This window comes from Monodelphis domestica, chromosome 1 (assembly GCF_027887165.1).
Source record: "Monodelphis domestica isolate mMonDom1 chromosome 1, mMonDom1.pri, whole genome shotgun sequence".
Taxonomy (NCBI): domain Eukaryota; kingdom Metazoa; phylum Chordata; class Mammalia; order Didelphimorphia; family Didelphidae; genus Monodelphis; species Monodelphis domestica.
The window spans coordinates 377,150,951-377,171,695 of NC_077227.1; the positions used below are offsets into that span (position 1 = coordinate 377,150,951).

General features: G+C 34.7%; 1 protein-coding gene across 4 annotated transcripts in view; it reads left to right on the forward strand.

Moving 5' to 3' along the window:
• The window catches only part of RANBP17 (RAN binding protein 17), a 379,980-nt gene that overhangs the window by 29,463 nt on the left and 329,772 nt on the right, over nucleotides 1-20,745 (forward strand). For 3 of the 4 annotated variants that reach the window (XM_001370363.4, XM_056811572.1, XM_007474002.3), the window contains exons 4-6: nucleotides 9,913-10,079; nucleotides 15,915-15,980; nucleotides 19,142-19,246. In XM_001370363.4, the coding sequence (XP_001370400.1) occupies nucleotides 9,913-10,079; nucleotides 15,915-15,980; nucleotides 19,142-19,246 (338 nt within the window). Of the gene's footprint in view, nucleotides 1-9,912; nucleotides 10,080-14,815; nucleotides 14,921-15,914; nucleotides 15,981-19,141; nucleotides 19,247-20,745 lie in introns of those variants that run through there. The other variant, XM_016422942.2, reaches the window with a different exon arrangement.

The following is a 20,745-nucleotide window of genomic DNA, read 5'->3' on the forward strand; positions in this document are numbered from 1 at the left end:
AGAGAGAGAGAGGGAGGGAGAGAGAGAGAGAGAGGAAAGAGTTAATTTAAACTGCTCTGGCTCAGGCTGAGCCAGGCAGGAGTTAAAGGCCTTGGCCAAAGTGGCCTCCCTGAGCCCAAGGGAAAGGAAGTCAGTCTTACCCAAGTCACCATGGGTCTGTCTCAAGGAAGCTGTCTGACATAGCTCCTCCAGTCTGAGTTCCAGCCCTGAACTGAACTCCCAGGCTGCTCATATAGACCTCTTTTTAAAGATCTTTTCTCTTGTGTCAACTCCCCTAAATTGTCATGTCTACCAATCACTGCCATACCAGGACTGCCCATTCTTTAGTTCTCACCTTCTTTGATTAGATTTTTGAGTTACTTAACACTTCTTTGTTAAGTTCACCTTTTGTTAGTTACTTGACCTTTTTGTGATTAATTTAACCTTCATAGGTACTTAACATCTTTTTGTATTAAGGTCTAAAACTTAGCTTAGCTTAGCATTCTAGCTTCAATATAAGGTGAGAACTAAGTACCTTCATTGTTCAATCAGGAGATTACAACTTTATAATAATTTTAATTTTACTTTAGAATAATTTTAAAGTTCACAATGCCACTGATGATCATTGAGAGACTAGTCTCCCCATTGATCATTTAACATAGTCATCTTGTAATCCTAAAGCACTTCTAACTACAGATGTATACAATATTCAATTTCTAAGAGGAAATTACAATAGTTAGAGAGAAATAGAAAAGAGAGAAAGCAAACCAATGTTTTGCTAGGCACATTGACAAAAAGCCAAATTCGGGGCAGTCCCCTTTGGCATAAAAGTGTACATTTACAATAAATGTTCAAACTTCAGTTCAATCAACCACACCCAAAGTTCATTCTGGATCTTCTTGATTTGTGTAGGTTTTCTGACATCTTTCTGCAGTAGTTCTTTCTCTGGATTTAGGAATTAGCAAGCTTCTTCCTTGAAGATCTTTCTTGAGCAAAAAATTTCAAAATCTTGGATTTTTATTAAAATACAATCCCCCCTGAAGTGGGTATTAAAAAACATCCAGTTCAGCTCAGGATGAGTTATGGGGGTGTATGACTTAATAATAAAAAAAAGAGAAAAACAAATAAAAAATAAGGAAAGGAAAAAAATGGAAAGAAAAAAGAAATAATTCAAAATAGGCCCCTATTTCAGTTAATAAATTTCTAACAGGCCCTTGTATAGGTCCAATTTAAAGTAGTTTCTATCCCACAAGTCTGTAGGACAGAATTCAGTAATATTTCACTTACCCATTTGCAGCCAAGACTACAGGAAATTGCCATAATATAAGAAAGAAAAATAAAACTAGAATTTTATTTTTGACAGGGAAGTGTCATTCCCTGGTCTAATTTTTTGTCATTCTCAGGGATATAGGGAGCCAGGATGAGTCAAACTTTGGTACTTGTCTGAGTACTTCACAAAGAGTATAGATACAAGGAAGTCCTATGACTTAACATATGTCAAGCATCGCAACCTTGAGTCTCACACTAGTTTTTCATGTGTGCTTTTTTTTGCACTATTTCAGGTTAAGTCTATGCTCCTTGTTTTTATCCCATTTCCTAGAATCAGATACAAACATTAATCATAGTCCCATAACATTTTATCAATAAATGGCAGGTTCCTACAGTTTAAAGCTTTTGGGTATGCATTGATATTATCACAAGTATATATATATATATATATATATATATATATATATATATATATATATATATATATATATATATATATATATATATATATATATCGCATATTGATAATATATTGCAAGTGTATATATATACTTGCAATATAATATCAATGCATATATATAACATATATATAACTTACATTATATATATAACTTATATTACTGCAGAAAAATAATATTAATTATATGTATCTTTAGTATAAAAAATGAGAAAAATAAAGGGTAAAAATCAAATATTCTAATCATAATAAAAGAAAAGCAATAATAAAAATAAGGGAGGAAAATTCAGGAACTTAATGTGTTCTCAAAAAACAGCATCCACTTGTCAGTGGATTATTATATCCAATGCATGTGATAGGGTACAGTCAATCAGTCTCAACAGGAGATGCTCTCTTTACATGTGAGCAGTGAATCCAAGAGTCCTTCTCTCCAATCTTTATAGATGTTGCAGTAGTTAACAATATTTGGAATGATCCTTCCTAGGAAGGCTGAGATGCTCCCATACGCTGGAAGTTCTTTATATACACTTTGTCTCCTGGGTTCAGGTCATGAAGAGAAAAGTCTAGTGGTCCGGCTTGTACTGCAGCTCCAGATTCATGAAGTTCACACAGTTTGTGCTGTAATTCCTGTATATAGGAAGCAATAGTAGTATCTCCCCCTAATAATGATGTATGTACAGGGGAGAAAGGCTTAGCCTGTATAGGTGGATATCCAAAAAGCATCTCAAATGGTGAGATGTGTAGGTCTCCTCTAGGCCTGCTTCTAAGATAAAATAAGGCCAGAGGGAGAATTTCAGGCCATTTTAAATGTGTCTCAGTGCATAATTTTCCAATCATAGTTTTAAGTTCTTTATTCATTCTTTCAACTATTTGGAGGGAAGACAAAACTGAAAAAGGTTAATTAATATCAATAAAATGAATAGAATATAAGAAGAACCACCTTCTGCCCCATATGGGGGGGCAGTTGTACCCTGATAATTTTTTGGACAAGCTCCATTTTTTATATATTGTTTGGTATTTTTTTGTGTATGTTCTTTTGTCTCAGTTTGAGCATTGCCTCTTTCCAAATTTCTATTTCTATAATTTTGATTTCTAAAGTTTTTATGTCTATAGTCATTATAGTTATTTCTATCAGTTCTAAAATTGTGATTTCTATGATCATTATCATAGTCATTTCTATAGTTATTATTTTTAAAGCTGTTATTATTCCTTTTTTCCCCATAGCCAGCTCCTACAGACCATCATTACATGGCCTCTCTTCCCATAGAAAAGGCATGTTAATGATTTATCTCTCCTTTATTTTTCAATTGTACCTTTAACATTTCAATTTCTTTCTTTAAGTCTTCCACTGACGTATTGTGTTCCTCAGGTCTTTTTACACAACTCTTAAAAACATAGGCTGCTACTCTCCTCAATTCTTCGAGGTCCATAGAGTCCCAATTAGGACAGCTAGTTTTAATGTAGTCTTTTACCACTGAACAACAATTCTCAATGAATTGCCTACATATTTGCCTAATGTCCCCTTTCTCTGGATAAATCAAGGTCCATATATGTATTTCCTACGTCAATAAGTCTGTCCATAAACTGCAACCACTTCTTTTTTATATAAAATCAAGACGCTAAAAATATCTTTACAGTTTGGGAAATTCAGAGTCTTGAAACCCATATTTTCGCGGTCACAGTCTCATCAATTTCCTGTCGGGTTCTTTCAAAATTTGACCATTTTTCAGGTCTATCAGAGCAAGCTCTCATGGCTGTCAATAATACTTCTCTGGCCTGGTTTAATTTTGTGTGATCTAGTTCAACATTGGGGTTCTAATGTGGATCTTCAGTTGGCCAATAATTTGCTCCTCTACCTCGCTTCAGATTAGCCAGAGAGATGACATTATTTTTCTCTCTCTTTGTCAGAAAATTTTCTAATAAATTTTCAACATCTATCCAACTGGGGTCAAAAGTTCTGAATATGTTCTCCAATCTTTTTATAATTAATGTTGGTTCTTCCTCAAATGATGGAAGATATTCCTTGAATTTATTTGAATCTTCAGGGTTAAAAGGTGTATGGTGTCTTAAAGATACCAAATTCCCATTTTTATTAAAAGTGGGTACTTCCCTTAAAGGAAATAAACTATCCGAATCATTTGGTACTCCTGTTTCTGTTTCTAGGCTTCTTGCTCCATTCTCAATGGGGTAGGTCTGAGAAAGGGAAGAGTTGGGCACACTAAGGGGGAGAGTTTGTTGTTGTCCCATAGTGCCAGAAGGATCAGAGGTGGGAAGGGTATAGGAATTGAATTGGGCAGCGTGAGAAGGAGGGGCAAAGGAAGAAGGGTCATTAGCTGGGGGAAAGGATGCAGAGGGTTTAGGGTTGGAGGCATGAGTAGGGTGTGAACTTAGGTTGGAGGGGGTGGGGTAGGAAACATGGGTAGGTTGTGAACTTAGATGTGAACTTAGGGTAGAGGGGTTGGGATGGTCAGTATGGGTGGGGGGAGGAATGGGTTGGGTAGTAGAAAGTTGGGTGTGGGAGGGGCATGTTTGTGAACTAGGAGCCATATTGTCCAGAGCAGCTTGGGACAGAGATTCTGATAATGAGGAAATATGGAGAGATAAGTCACTCTTATTCTGGGATGTTATTGAGTCCTTTTTAGTGCTTTTCATAAAAGCTATGAGCTCCCCCAAACTTTCCTCTATAAACTCAAACTGAGTATTTAGTTCTGCATTTTGTTGAGTACTAAAAGTAACAATTGGTCGGTTTGACTGGGAAATGAGTTTTTCAAGGGGAGACTGACCTGAATCTATTATCTGATTCTCTAGTTTATGTATGGTATTTTCCAGTTTTCTCTTAGAGAAGAATAGATACAATATTACAGCTGCAACAATTAAAATCCCAACCAAGAGCAGTGTGGAGTATATCCATTGCCATACATAGTCTGGGATTATGAAATAGACAAAGAACAATGTTTGTACTGTAAAAAGAACAATGTATTTACTGAAAAGCCTGAAAAGCCAGTTGTCAAAGAAGTTGTGAATTGTCTGTAACCCCATATTTCTAAAATCAAACATTAAGTTGCCTGTAAGTTTGCCTTCTGTCAGTAGATGGCTCTACTGCCAAGAGTCTTATTTTGTTGTAAATTTCCCTAGCAGGCTTCACAAAACGTGGGGAGCAGGACAAGGTCCAGAACTCTCCCCAGGTTTCCCTTACTCCTAACTTTATCTTCCCCTAAAGTACTGTTTAAGTAGGGTGGAGTAATTTTAAGGTTCACTACATATATACACACTCAGGGATATAAATCTTCCCCTGAGTATTGCTTTGTTTGCATCCCATGGATTTTGATATGCTGTCTCCTCATTGTCATTCTCTTCAAAGAAATTATTGTTTCTATGATTTATTCATTAACCAACCTATTTTGGAGAGTCATATTATTTAATATCTAATTGATTTTTGATTTGCCTCTCCATGTACCCTTACTAATTATTATTTTTTTGCATTATGATATGAAAAGGTTGCATTTATTATTTCTGCTCTTTTGCATTTGCTTACCATTTTATCCCCTAGTATATGGTCAGTCTTTGTGAATGTACCATTTGATGCTAAAAAATTTCCTTTTTGTCCCTATTTATTTTTCTCCATATATCTATTAATTCTCATTTTTCTAAGATTTCATTCACATCTCTTTCCTCTTTCTTTTTTTTAGTTTTATTTATCTAGAGGAAGGTTGAAGTCTCTGTATTGTTTTACTATCTATTTCCTCCTTAAGCTCCAGTAGTTTCTCCTTTAAAAATTTGGATGCTATACCATTTGGTGCATACATATACTGATATTTCCTCATTTTCTATACTGCCTTTTATTAGGATGTAATTACCTTCCCTATGTCTTTTAACTAGATATTTTTTCCCTTTGGCTTTTTCAAATATCTTGAGTTCAATTCCTGCCTTCTTTTTCTCAGTTAATGCCCAATAGATTTTGCTCCAGCCCCTTACCTTTACCATGGGTGTGTCCACCTGCCTCATGTGTGTTTTTTGTAGACAACATATGGTGAGGTTTAAATCCACTCTACTATTTCCTTCCATTTTATGGGTGAGTTCATTCCATTCACATTTAGAGTTATGATTACCACCTGTGTATTCCCCAACATTTTGATTTCCTCTCCTAATCCTGCTCTTTCTTCTTTCACTATTTCTTTCTACACCAGTGTTTTGCTTTTAATCAGGCCCCTTTATCCCTAACCTTATTTTACATACCTTCCCACCCCCTCCCTTCTTATTCCCTTCTTATTTTTCTTTAGGGTCTATTAAATTCCCTCCCCTCTCTCTTTCCCTCTTTTTTGGTACTCCCTGTGTATAAATGGAGATTTTGAATCTTTGGCTTCATTCCACAGAAATCCTTAGTATTTCCTAAAATTCCTGTGTCTCCATGTTGGCAAGATCATGTTATTGGTATTTAACTGGAGGTCACAACTTCCAAAAGCTCTCTCTCTTTTTTTTTTTTGATGTAGCATAAGCAGTGATGGTGGTAAAGTGGGGAAAATTTGAAAATGACTAACCAGCCATGGGAACATGTTTTTTTTTTTTAATTTTGTATCCTCTTTGTTTCTTGATTTCTAATGATTTTTAATAAACCTAATAAAATAGAATGTTTTTATTATTAGAGGTATTATTTTATTTTTTACAGTTTTGACAACCAGAAAGGATGAGAATTACTCTCAATTTTTTAAGATAGCCTAGATAATTTTTTAAGCCACGTTTCTTCTGCCATGACTTTTCGCCCAACCTAGCCACCCACCCTCACAAAGCCTCTTCTCTTGATTCAGCTCACTCCTGCTGATGAATCTCAGCAGCTTGCTTCTACTCTTGCTCCTGCTCCTTCTGCCCGCTCCTGAGTCGTCCCAGCCATCCACTCCTGACCTTGATCCAGATTGCAGGGCAGTTCGTAAAAAAACTGGGGTGTTCTTTCCTTAGGCCACAGTTAGCCTCCACATGGCAGGGGACCTTAGGAGGGGGTCTGGGAAAAGAAAGTTATACTTCCAAAGAGGAAGTTGATTACAGGCAAGGCATATTCTATGAAAGAGTAGTGCATTACCTATTTCAAACAGCTTCCAGCTTTAGGATTTTTTTTTTCATTTAGTGCATTGATCCTTTTATTTATCTTACCTGAGATTCAGGGGAGAATCAACCCTTTGCCATTCTGGCCTGCCCAGTCTCTTAAGATTCATTCAATTTGGGATTCCTTCACACTATGCTCAGCAAGGAGTTCTCCCTCACTTTTGGGAGACCCAAAAGTGCTGATAAAAGGAATCTCAATGGATAGAGAAAGAAACAAAAGATTCTGGAGGTGGAAATTTTAAGCTTTTTCCAGACTCCATTTTTTAAAAATAAAAGTCTATATTTCATTGCATTTTGCTGATTATTTTAAACAGATTTAATTTTGTGGTTTTAAGTTCATATGTTAATGTATTCATTAATATTCTATTATACTGAATCATTTTAATGTACTGGGTTTTAACTACTATTATATTCTGTTACCTTTCCCCTATAACTATACTGAACAAATATTATTGAATAAGCCCATATAAAAAACATTTTTTTTTCTATTTTGGCTTTGAAAATTGTCACATAGATGATGGATGGATTTCATCAAAAAACTGGTTACAATTGTATAACAACCTTTGGAAATTTTAATGAGTTAATTATCTCAAATTGATTTAAGGGGTCTTTGAACATGAATTTTAGATTCTTTTTTCAACAACTTTGATCCTTTTGCCTGCTTCTAACAGGAGGTAAGGTCCATTTTAGTAGCTGAAGTGAGTACAATTATAGTCCCCACCTCCTGATGGAAAATTATAGTCTCATACCAAAGGAACTAGGAAGTTGATACCAGGGCATGGTACCCCTGGATGGCTCTCAAAAGAGGAGCATCTCTTATTTGTAACTCCTCAGCTCACTTTACCCTTTCACCAGGATGATCTCTAGATTCTTGGTGACATTTTTAGAGAACAGAAGCCATATATTTGGTTATGGAATTGGCATTATCATAGGATTGAAGGATCATGATTGGTTACATTAAAAAAAAGTGGGCATTGCACACACATGGGGTGAAGACCAGTTCTTTCTGTTTTTAAGAAATGCTTTTTTCAATAGGTCCGAGCTTTATCCTGAAGTCATTGATAAGGAGAATCACTGGCACCTGATAAATAAGACCACCTTTTTAATTTCCAAGGGTGAGGCCAAAGACAGGTCAAGGTCAGCTAGTCTGCTTCTCAAAAATAATCCATAAATGCCATGGTTTCTTGGAGTTTTGAGTAATGCAAGATGACATGCTTTCCTTGGCAGGAGTTATTTGCAAGATGAAATAGCAGTGTTCATACCGTTAGAATGTTTCATAAGAGAATTGTACCTCTAAACTCTAGCTCAGAGTTTCTTTATAACAGTGGTTAACAAGAGCACTGAATTTTTTTTTAAACCCTTACCTTCCATGTGTATTGGTTTCAAGGCAGAAGAGTGCTGAGGGCTAGGCAATGGGGGTTAAGTGACTTGCCCAGGGTCACACAGCTAGGAAGTGTCTGAGGCCAGGTTTTAACCTAGGACCTCCTGTCTCTTGGCCTGGTTGTCAATCCACTGAGCCCCCCAGCTACCCCTTGAATTATAAACTCAATTCATTACAGGATGGCTGAATTCTGAACTAAGTTCAGAGACAGAGAACCATGACTTAGGCAGTTGCAGGACAAAATCAATTACTTGTAAATAGAATCAGTAAGAAAATTATACAGAATAAACTTAATCTTCCCAGATTGTCTCTTTTTGTATTCTTCATATTTAGCACTGTGATGCTGGGTACATAGTAGGTGTTTAATAAATGTTTATTTACTGACAATTCATTGCCCTTCCTAACCTCAGTCTTTCATGTTTTAATTTCTCTGTCTGCTAACTCCTTCTCCATTGCTTACAAACATGCCTCTATCTATTCATCCTTAACAAACTTTCACTTGATCCTACCATCCCTAATAATTAATTATGCTCTATTCCTTCTCCCCTTCTTGGGTAAACACCTTGAAAAAATTATGTATATTGTATTTTTATTTCCTATTCTGCCTCTATCTTCTAAATTTTATACTATATGAACCTCAGACTTCATAATTCCATCGGAACTATGCTCTCCAAAGCTACTGTTGAGAGGGAATTCCACAAATGTGGGATAGCCATTGAAAACTCTTAGAAAGAAGACTCCCAACATTTGTTATTTTCTTTTTTTGTCAGCTTTCCCAGTCTGATAGGTTATGGGGTGGGATCTCAGAGTCCCACCTTTCTCAAGGAGTTTGGCACCTGTCTCACTATTTTCTTTCTCTCTCAGCTCCTCCCTTCATACTAGAAGCATCTATGTAAATATTAAACTCCCCTAGTATTTTTTAAGTACTAGGGGATTTTAATATCTATGTAGAGACTTCCTCAAATTATCTAACCTTCCAGTTCCTCAGCTTCCTTAAGTCTCATGACACAAGGTGAGATTCCATTGGGTTTTATATGTGTCATTGATCAAGACCTATTTCCGTATTATTGATATTTGCACTAGGGTGATCGTTTAGAGTCTGCCTCCCCAACATTGATACCGTTAAAAAGATAAACAACTTTGAAAAGTTTTTTTTCTTTTAAATATGACATACTTCCTATTTTTATATAACCTTATGTCCAATTGTTAGTAATCTGATACACCATAGTAATAAATACACAATGTAAAAAAGTCTTTTTATTCCACCTCAGCCTCACAAAGATGTTGAACATACTAGATCTTACTACTTCCCACAAATTTCCCACGTCCCTAATTAGAAACTATACCATACCCCTCTCTGATCATAACTTCCTATTTTTTTTACCTCTTTTACTTGAATCATTCCAAAGATTCACTACCTGATAATCATTCATTCAGTTAGCAATTTAACCCCCCCCCCCCCCGCACTAGGTAAAATAATTTTAGGGTATCAAAAAAATCTAACCCATACATAAAATACTTTACATATGTTTTTTAAAATTACATTGCCTTTCATTATGTCTATCTATCAAAATAAAAGATGGTTGGAAACGCAAAGCCTGAAAGAGAAAAATATAGTAATTTTCATTGGAAAATTCATCTTAAGGGACTCAGTTTTGGTAGTAGCATGATTTCTGAAGTGAATGGTGCTGAAAACTTCTCATAATGATGAAAAATATTTTCTTTACAGGTAATTACATTCTGAACTACATAGCATCTCGACCCAAATTGGCTCCCTTTGTCATTCAAGGACTTGTTCAAGTCATTGCTAAAATCACCAAGCTGGGATGGTTTGAGGCTCGGAAAGAGCAATTTGTTTTCAGAGACATTATTGCTGATGTAAAAAAGTTTCTGCAGGTAAGAACTCATTCCCTGTATTTGTTTGTGAAGTAAATGGTTTCTCTTTTTATTCAGTGTTGTCAACTAAGGTAACATGGCATTATGTGCTATTGATACGACTAGGTTATTAATTGTATAATATTTTCTTTTATAGTAGTAAATATTGGTTTAAAATTTTACAAACCAGAAGAGTATATAGAGAACTAATAGTTTTAATGTTCAGTATAACTTAAAATACTTATTTGTGAAATGTAGTTGATAATCTTACTAATATGGATTCATTTTTAACAGATGATAAAATCATAAAAACCAAGAGTTAGAGCTAAAAGTTCTCAGAAGCCATCTAGTCTGATACTTTTACTTTACAGATGAGAAAACTGAGGCTTAGAGAAGTTAAATAACTTCCCGAAAGTCATACAGATGTTATGAAAAGCAAATTTTGAATACAGCTCCTCTAATTCTATAGCCAATATTATTTCACTGTTCTACATTGATACCTTTACTTTTTTCCTTATTTTTAAAAATTTTATTTAATTGATTAAGAAAATTTTTCCATGGTTACATGATTCATGTTCTTTCTCTATCCTCCTCCCACCCCCCTCCCATAGCCGATGTGCAATTCCACTGAGTTTTACATGTGTCATTGATCTTTCCATATTTTTTTAAATTTTATTTAGTCAATTTAGAACATTATTCCTTGGTTACAAGAATCATATTCTTTCCCTCCCTCCTCCCCCACCCCTTCCCATAGCCAGTGTGCAATTCCACTGGGTATTACATGTGTCCTTGTTCAGAACCTATTTCCATGTTGTTGATGTTTGCACTAGGATGTTCATTTAGGTTCTATATCCTCAATCATATCCCCTCAACCCATGTAATCAAGCAGTTGTTTTTCTTTGGTGTTTCTGCTCCCACAGTTTTTCCTCTGGATATAGATAGTGTTCTTCCTCCTAGATCCCTCCGGGTTGTTCAGGATCACTGCATTGCCACTAATGGAGAAGTCGATTACATTCAATTGTACCACAGTGTCAGTCTTTGTGTATAATATTCTCCTGGTTCTTTTCCTCTCACTCTGCATCAGTTCCTAGAGGTCGTTCCAGTTCACATGAGATTCCTCCAGTTCATTATTTCTTTTTTATTTTAACTGTATTGGACTTTTTATTTTATTTTTTTAATTTTAACATTATTTTTTATTTGGTCAATTTCAAGCATTATTCCTTGGTTACAAAAATCATTTTCTATTCCTCCCGCCCCTGCCATAGCTGATGCTCAATTCTACTGGGTATTACATGTATCCTTGATCAGACCCCATTTTCATGTTGTTGGTGTTTGCACTAGGATGTTCATTTAGAGTCTACATCCCCAATCATATCCCCCTCGACCCATGTAATCAAGCAGTTGTTTTTCTTTGGTGTTTTTATTCTCACAGTTTTTTCTCTGAATGTGTATAGTGTTCTTCATAGATCCCTCCAGGTTGTTCTGGAACACTACATTGCCACTAATGGATAAGTCCATTATATTTGATTACACCACAGTATATCAGTTTCTGTGTACATTGTTCTCCTGGTTCTGCTCCTTTCACTGCATCACTTCCTGGAGGGTGTTCCAGTTCCCATGGAATTCCTCCACTTTATTATTCCTTTGAACACAATGGTATTCCATCACCAACATATACCACAGTTTGTTCATCCATTCCCCAATTGAAGGGCATCCCCTCATTTTCCAAATTTTTGCCACCACAAAGAGCACAGCTAGGAATATTCTTGTAAATGCATTTTTCCTTATTATCTTGTTGGGGTTTGAACCCAGCAGTGCTATGGCTGGGTTAAAAGGCAGACAGTCTTTTAGTGCTCTTTGGGCATAGTTCCAAATTGCCCTCCAGAATGGTTGGATCAATTCACAACTCCACCAGCAATGAATTAATGTCCCGACTTTGCCACATCCCCTCCAGCATTCATTACTTTTCTTTGCCATCATGTTAGCCAATCAGCTAGGTATGAGGTGGTACCTCAGAGGTTTTGATTTGCATCTCTCTGATTATAAGAGATTTTTAAACATTTTTTCATGTGATTATTAATGGTTTTGATTTCTTTGACTGAAAATTGCCTATTCATGTCCCTTGCCCATTTATCAATTGGAGAATGACTTGATTTTTTGACAATTGAGTTAGCTCTTTGTAAATTTGAGTAATTAGACCTTTGTCATAGGTTTTTATTATGAATATTGTTTCCCAGTTTATTTCCCTTCTAGTTTTGGTTACATTGGTTTTGTTTTTACAAAAACTTTTTAATTTGATGTAGTCACAATTATTTATTTTACATTTTATGACTCTTTCTAAGTCTTGCTTGGTTTTAAAATCTTTCCCTTCCCAATGGTATGACATGTATACTATTCTGTGTTCACATAATTTACTAATGTCTTCCTTCTTTATGTTCAAGTCATTCACCCATTCTGAGTTTATCTTGGTGTAGGGTGTGAGATGTTGATCCAAGCATATTCATTCCATACTGTCTTCCAATTTTCCCAGCAGTTTTTATCAAATAGTAGATTTTTGTCCCAAAAGCTAGGATCATTGGGCTTGTCATAGACTGTCTTGCTGAGGTCACTTATCCCAATTCTATTCCACTGATCCTCCTTTCTGTCTCTTAGCCAGTACCAAATTGTTTTGATGACCACTGCTTTATAGTGTAGTTTGAGATCTGGGACTGCAAGGCCACCTTCCTTTGCATTTTTTTCATTATTTCCTTAGATATCCTTGATCTTTTCTTCTTCCAAATGAACTTTGTTATGGTTTTTTCTAATTCAGTAAAAAAGTTTATTGGAAGTTCAATGGGTATGGCACTAAATAAATAGATATGTTTGGGTACAATGGTCATTTTTATTATGTTAGCCTGTCCTACCCATGAGCAGTTAATGTTTTTCTAACTGCTCAGATATTGTTTTAGTTGTGTGGAAAGTATTTTGTAGTTGTGTTCATATAGTTCCTGTGTTTGTCTCAGCAGCTAGATTCTGAAGTATTTTATATTGTCTAGGGTGATTTTGAATGGAATTTTTCTTTCTAATTCCTGCTGCTCAGATGTGTTAGGAATATATAGATATGCTGATGACTTATGTGGGTTTATTTGGTATCCTGAAACTTTACTAAAGTTGTTGATTGTTTCCACTAGCTTTTTAGTTGATTCTCTAGGATTCTTTAAGTAGACCATCATATCATCTGCAAAGAGTGATAGCTTGGTCTCCTCATTGCCAGTTTTAATACCTATTTCCATATTATTAATATTTGCACTAGGGCAATCGTTTAGTCTACATCCCCAATATTGATGCCTTTAAAAAGACAAACAACCTTGAAAAGTTTTTTTTTCCTTTTAAATAGTACCTACTATTTTCCATTTTTATATACCCTTAAGACCAATTTTTAGTAATCTGATACAGCATAGTAATAAATATACAACGTAAAGAATGTTTTATTTGAGCCAGGAAACCAGAGTTCAAATTCTTTTTTTGTCAAACCTGTATGATCTTGAGCAATTATCCTGATGCTTTTCTGAACCTAGCTTTCCTCATTTGTAAAATATAATTAAGACCACATGATCTTCCAACTCTCTAACCCCACAATATTGTTAACTCTATCCCTTATTTTGGTTAATATTCACCTGGGGTGAATCTTATGACACCACAAGAATTACAATTTTATTAGAGAAGGATGATCTTTGGCACTTAGAACTTGACTAACTGAAAAGGTTCTCATTGACACTGTTTATCTCAAATTACACAAAGTTCTAGAAGGCTACTCCCATGTGTACAAAAGCAACCACTTGATAGAGTCCCTAAGTTATTGGACCCCTAAGTAAAGGAATCATAGTACAATTGAATAAACCTAGGTGACCTAGGAATGAACCTAGGACAGTCTTGTGTACTATATCCTTGGAAACTCTAGCAAAAGAGACTTCATCTTGAGTATGTTTTCATGTATCTTATGGATACTCCCTGAATCCTCCAATCACCTGCAAAGTGTATCCCATAGATCCCTTCAAAGGTGCATTGTTCTCCTCAGGATTCTCTGTGATTGGCTATCTGTTACTATAAAAATATTGCCTGTAACCATGTGAATGGATATGTTTGGATAGAAACCCAGATTCCTATAAATATCATCACCTCTCTCAATAAAGCCACCATTAGTACCACTTGTTTGCCATCAGCCCTCCTGAGTCCATCTGAATTCTTACCCCTTGGGACCCCCAACCCAGTGGTCCCTGACAACCACTGAAGTAATTCTCCTTTTAAAAAAACACATATATTTCCCCTTTTCAAAGAGAGGGTAAAAAATGTGTTGCCAGTTGCTAACATTTCAGAAAACCATAGACTCAGAGCTGAAAGGTACTCTAGAGATCATCTTATTTACTCCCTTATTTTACACATAAGGATACTATGGTTCATTTGTCCAGTTCACTTTTCAATAGCTGAGATGTGTGCATGTTGACTAAATTGCCAATCACACAATTTTTCTGAAAGGAGACTCTTTAGGCAAGAGAAGTCTCTGGTGCATGTGTTCTGACAGCTTTCAATAGTTATGACAGCCAGGAGAACTCCCTCAAGTGCCTTCTCTTCAACCAAAACCCCATCCTGTCAACATTATCACAGAATGGTCATTAAGCTCCCATCTTCTGAGTGAATGACATAGCACTGTTCTGGGAAGTATAAATTAGAGGACTGGATTCAGTTAAAGTTGTGCTTTATTTTTTGACTCCCTATAGTAGATATTACTGCTTTCGTGAGACTTTTCTGAAGAATTGTTTGAAGTTTAATTTTAAGCTACAAAGATCTCAAGAAGCTCTATGCCTTGTTTCTTTTGCCCAAAGGTATTTTATATTATTAATATAGAATGACCAGTAAAGCATATCACTATATCTTTTATTAAAATGAATCATTGAAAAGTATATCAGTGTTAGCAGTAATTTTCATGTTTGTGTTATAATTGCATTTTACATTTATTACATATACATGCTTTTAAAATGAATTTGTAGTGGGTAGCTTGTGTTAATGATATGCATTTTAAAATTAGAATTTTGATTTGGGGGAAGTTGTCATGGTTAAATTCAAAGCTGATTAAATTAAAAATGTTATAGAAGCAGTTAAACTCTAAACTTTTTGATAGCTCTGTAGTTACCCTAGTGCATATGGAAATTTAGATGCCTCGATTATAGGAATATTATAAATAAATGCATATGAACTAGTAATAATAAAGAGGCTTAAGTGACCATATTCAGAATTAGATCCAGGAACTTAAATTCATTTACCAAACTATTTATTAATTAGTTATTGGGAATAGCTATCTTTATAACCTCCAAACATATTTACATAGCTAAAAGGAACTTTTCTTTTACTTGTTCACAATCTTATGTAAAATATTAAACTCATTTCTGATTTATTTTAAAGTTCAGTTTGGTATGGTTCCAGAGTACCTAAATATATGCAGATTATCATTATGCATTTATTTATGACAGCTTTTTCCTTATGAATCCAGATACTGCCAAAATAGAATCATAAACTGTGAGGTCTGAAAAAAGCTTTAGAGATCATATAATCTTACAAAAGGTTCAGGAAAGCAACAACCCAATCAGCTAGATATGGATGGAAACAGGATTAGAACTCAGGGGAGCATAGATCTTAATTATCTGGTGTTGGCTCTGGTAAAATCTAAAAGAGCAAACTTCTTATATTGTGATCACTACCTGTTTTTCTAGGAGTATTGTATGATGCCAAGTATAACTTTCATCCGTCTGGTTTTTAACATTTGTGAATTAGCTTTTCATCTCTACCCATACTGAGATTTGCGATTTATTTTTTTTCAAGGGTACCATGGACCATTATGTTATAGGAGTAGTAATCCTTTCTGAATTGACTCAAGAAATGAATCTGGTAAGTTTTTCCTTTTAAGGAAAATGTAAGATTATTCTAACAATGATATTTGTTTATTGATTTTATTTGTTAATAATATTTTCTATCCTTTGTTGGGATATATTTAGTGAACAGAAAACTATAGAGTATTCACATCACATTCTTTTGTTTATTTAATGAGTGATACAATTAGAGATTGGAACAGTTTCAATATTATTAAAAACACCAACCACAGTATGTGGTACTATCCAGAACATAGAATTAGTCATGGTCAGTGCCCCATGGGCATCCTTTTATCTTCCTTGTATATAGTAATATAGTAACCATAAGAAGAAAATTAAATGCTCAATAGAAGCAAACCATCATGTTGCTTATTCTTTTATAAATAAATGGGAAAGAGGTTTGGTGAATTGATTCTCAACAATGCTCACCCAGCAGGGTTGATCAAAGCATAGGCCACTTGGAACAGTGCCACTTATGGGCAGGGTTGTCCACCCTGCAGTAGGGATTTTTAGATGCAGAGCTTCGCACAGCAGCTGAGCATACAGTCACCTGCTCCTGTTCACTTCTGCTGTTGCACTGGTTATACCATGAACAAAAGCAAGAGTCGGGTTTCACAGAAAATAGTCTTGTAACAAAAGGCAATGTAGCAACGTGACATAGTAATGATTGGGCTCCCAAATAGGATATTGCCTGGGGCTGTTTCTGTGGCCCAGAAGCCTCTTTGTAGTGAAGTACATAGCCTGTGTGCCTAGAACCACATCTCGGTTACATATATATATATATGTGTGTGTGTGTGTGTGTGTGTGTGTGTGTGTGTATTATATATATATATATATATATATTTTTTTTTTACTTAAACTGACTTAGAAATTATAAAAATATCCCACATTTATAGAAAGACGTGTTAAAACTGGTAGTAATCATTCTGGCTTTAAAACAAATAAAGAGTTCTGTTATGAAAATGACATTGTTTTCAAAGTGGGGAAATTGATCTCCTAAAAGCTGATGCTTGTCTAGCCATCTTGCCCAAGGCCACACAGCTGCCACACTATTTTTATGAGTCTTTTAAGACTTGCTTTCTTGTTTCTGTTTCCTTCTCCTTTATCTAGCACAGCAAGATCAGATAGTTTCCCCAAAACATATGGCAGGTAATAGAGTTTAGTAACCAGTGTTTTTTATTGTTGATGATGATGATACTACTTCAGTAATTTAGTCCATTTCAAAGCACTCAACAACCAGCTTATAATGGATATAGTAAAAATATTTTTCCCGTTTTTGATTAGGAAATAAATAGAACTAGTAAAGGTTAATGACTTACTCTTAGAATCATAGAATAATAGACAAGAGTCCTGAACACAGACTTTCTGGCTCCAGGTATAATATTCCTTCTACTCATCATGTTTCCTCTCACAGTGATAGAAACCTCAAGCTGGATATTCAGATTTCTGTGTAGCTATCATTCAGCAAAGTAATCTTTTACCATATTTTACTATGTATTTTACTCTCCAAATAAAGCAATTTATAGGAAATGAACTGTTAATAAGCAGTTTGCATGAAGAAGCCATCATCTTTCAAAAAGGGATGCATTAGGCAACGTATGTGAATCAGCTTTACAAGTTCAATAATGTAACTTTAAGCATTTTCTGCATGTACTACATTTAGGGCATCATTTTTATCAACTAGCACTCATTGAGCATCTACTAGGTCCATCACTCTATACTGTAAAACTGGAAAGGATCTTAGAAGTCATTTAGTTATTATTGGAATAGATAGGTAGCTCAGTGAATAGAACTTCAGAGTTAGGAAGACCTGAGTTCAAATTTGTCTTCAGACACTTTCTAGCTATACAAGCATAGGCAAGTCATATAATCTTTTTACCTCAGTTTCCTCCTCTGAAAAAAAAAAGAATATTAGCACCTACTTTGAAGGGTGACATTTTATATTTATATTTATATATACTTAATGTGATATTTTAAAAGCATTTAGTACAAGTCAGGCACTATATAAATATTATTACTATTATTGTTATTTTTTATATCTATCACCTCATTTTATCGATGAATATGTATGAGACTTTCCCAAAAGAACCTGAAGTAGATATTGGGCCTCTTGGCTCCCAGTACAATGCATTAACAACATTGAACTTTATGCCCCTGCTTCAAATTTCTAGATTCAGAATCCCCCTTTTTTTCCTTACTTTGTATAGGACTACAAATATATCTATTAAGTTACTCAGATTTCACTTTTCTTCTTTCCTTTGTATTGACTTCGTTTATAATCACACCCACTATGCTTATTTTGTCCTTAAGAAAATAAAAATACTTTGGTTGTTTTTGACCTGTCATACCACTTTGGTTTATTCACTTTAGGCATTCTTTTTTCCAAACCAAATGTAAAGAATTTTTTTTTTGTAGAAATATCTTTTGTATAATTAATAAAAGCTTATCTTTCAGCTCTTAGGACAAACCCACCATAGATTTTTCTGCAAATTCACCTTTTCTTTTTCCCATGCATAAGGCAGATGCAATAGTTCTTTTCAAGTATAGTTAATACAAAAGTGATATAAGCATACACAGGAAGCTTTCCTTCCTTTAGTGAACTTTCATTTCTAGTCTTTCTACTTTATATCTTTGGTGAATTGTTTTCATGACATTCTTCCATTGTAATAAACTTTTGCCCATTTTGGGTAGAATGCAGACATATTCAGCTTAAAGAATGTTTAAATATGGTTATAAGCAATGAAAATGATGTACTATTGAAATTATGGAATCTTAACTACATTATTTATTAATATGCCAATAGTAACTTAAATCTATTAGTCAATAAGCAATTTTTACTCCCCAAAATTCCCTTGCACTTTACTTCAGACAATTTCAGAAATTTGGAGATTTCTTTTTTTTTTTAAATGGGAGGAAGATTTTGCAAATGAGTAGACTTAAGACTCAAATGAGATATCACCCTTCTCAGAACTTGTACAATAGAAGTCATGATTCATAATTTGTTTTTTCTTGAATATTTTCTTATATTCTATACCAAATGTTTTCATAAATATCAAAAATTGTTGCTTGATGGTTTGAACTTGTCAGCCTGTGTTTAATTTTGATATTATCATTTTTATAACTAGAAATTCATATTTTAATTTGTTTCTTTAAATAGTTTTATTTTATTGGTCTCTTCAGGTTGACTATTCTAGACCTTCAGCAAAACACCGGAAAATAGCTACCTCATTCAGGGATACATCACTCAAGGACATTTTAGTGCTTGCATGCTCACTCCTAAAAGAAGTAAGACATTGAGTAATTTTCTGCAGAAAGTATATAGCTGGTATATTTTGGATATTTGCAATTCCCATGTAAACTCTAATTTTGCATTCCTAGCTTTCTGTGTCAGAACATTACTATGTTAGCAAAATGATATTGCTTTTATTTCTAGGATTTCTGTTCTGATAATTTGCATCTTATCTATAGTCCATGTATAATTTATTTAACTTGCAACTTTCTTTTACATCACCTTTTTTGTTATAATAATTACCATATAGTTTAGTTAGGTTTCACTTGTTTGTTTTCAGATTTCCCTAGTCATGTTTTGAGAGTGTTAAGTGTGAAATGCTATCAAGGATTCTCATAATAATTTCACATACTAAGATTCATTTAATAATAATAACATTTATACATCACTTTAAGATTTGCAAAATACTTTACAAATATTATCTCATTTTACCCTCAAAACAATCCTGGAAGATAGATATTATTAGTATATCTATTTTGTAGGTGAGGAAAGTGAGGCAGCTTGAAGTTAAATGACTTGCTGGGGGTCACACAACTAATAAGTATCAGAGGCTGGGCTTAAACCTTAAATCTTCCTGATTCCAGCCCAGCATTCTATCTCCACTGTGTCTATCACCTGGCTTCTAGAATAGGTGGAGTTCATTCAGTTTTTGTGCTATGTAATAGTATATTGTTTTTACCTTAACAAGGCCAATACTGTGCAAATTTCACTAATATAATTCATAATCACATTGCCCTATGATACTCAGTTTTTAAGGCAGAAGTCTTGTGCTGGTTGTTAGTATGCCTAGAAGTGATTCATTTGTTTTAAACATTTTTAATCTGTATCAACATCATGCTAGCCTAATATAAGAACTATAAAGGAGCTAATTCTCTAGCCCAATACTCTTATCTCTAAAAGTGGTATCAGAGTACATTTTGTGAGAGAGCATTGTTTTTATCCACATTTGCCTCCAAAGGTTAAAGATTTTTCCTCTCCCTTCCCTCTTCAAACTAACCTGGATTCCTTTAAAGGATCAATTTAATTACATTAACATTCATGTGCAAAGCACTTTACCACATATTAGGGATCACAAAAGCCAAATTCAAAGTGTTCCCCTTCAAGTATTTACAGTCCTATTTGAGGAGAAAAGAATAGGAAAACAGTGTAGTGGCCACATAGTTTCAGTTTCAGTCCTGAAGTACATAACAGGGCCCAAAGAACTTGGTGACCACCCTCTGGAAGAAAGTGGGAAAATAGTCATCTCATTCTATCCTATCCTAGTCAAGGACTATAGTAGAGTAGAAAAGAACACCTCTTTTTAAGTGCAACATGGAGTTGGCATGAGTCCTCAAGCATCAGAGTTGCTTAGTCTTTAAGCCTTAAGGCTATATTAATGGACTATAGAGACTCTGCCACTCATTATCCATCTCCATTGGCAGGAGTGGTGGGAATAACAATCCCACTAGCTCAATGAAAAACTATTAGGACCCCCCCCAGCCTATCCCTTTGCCTA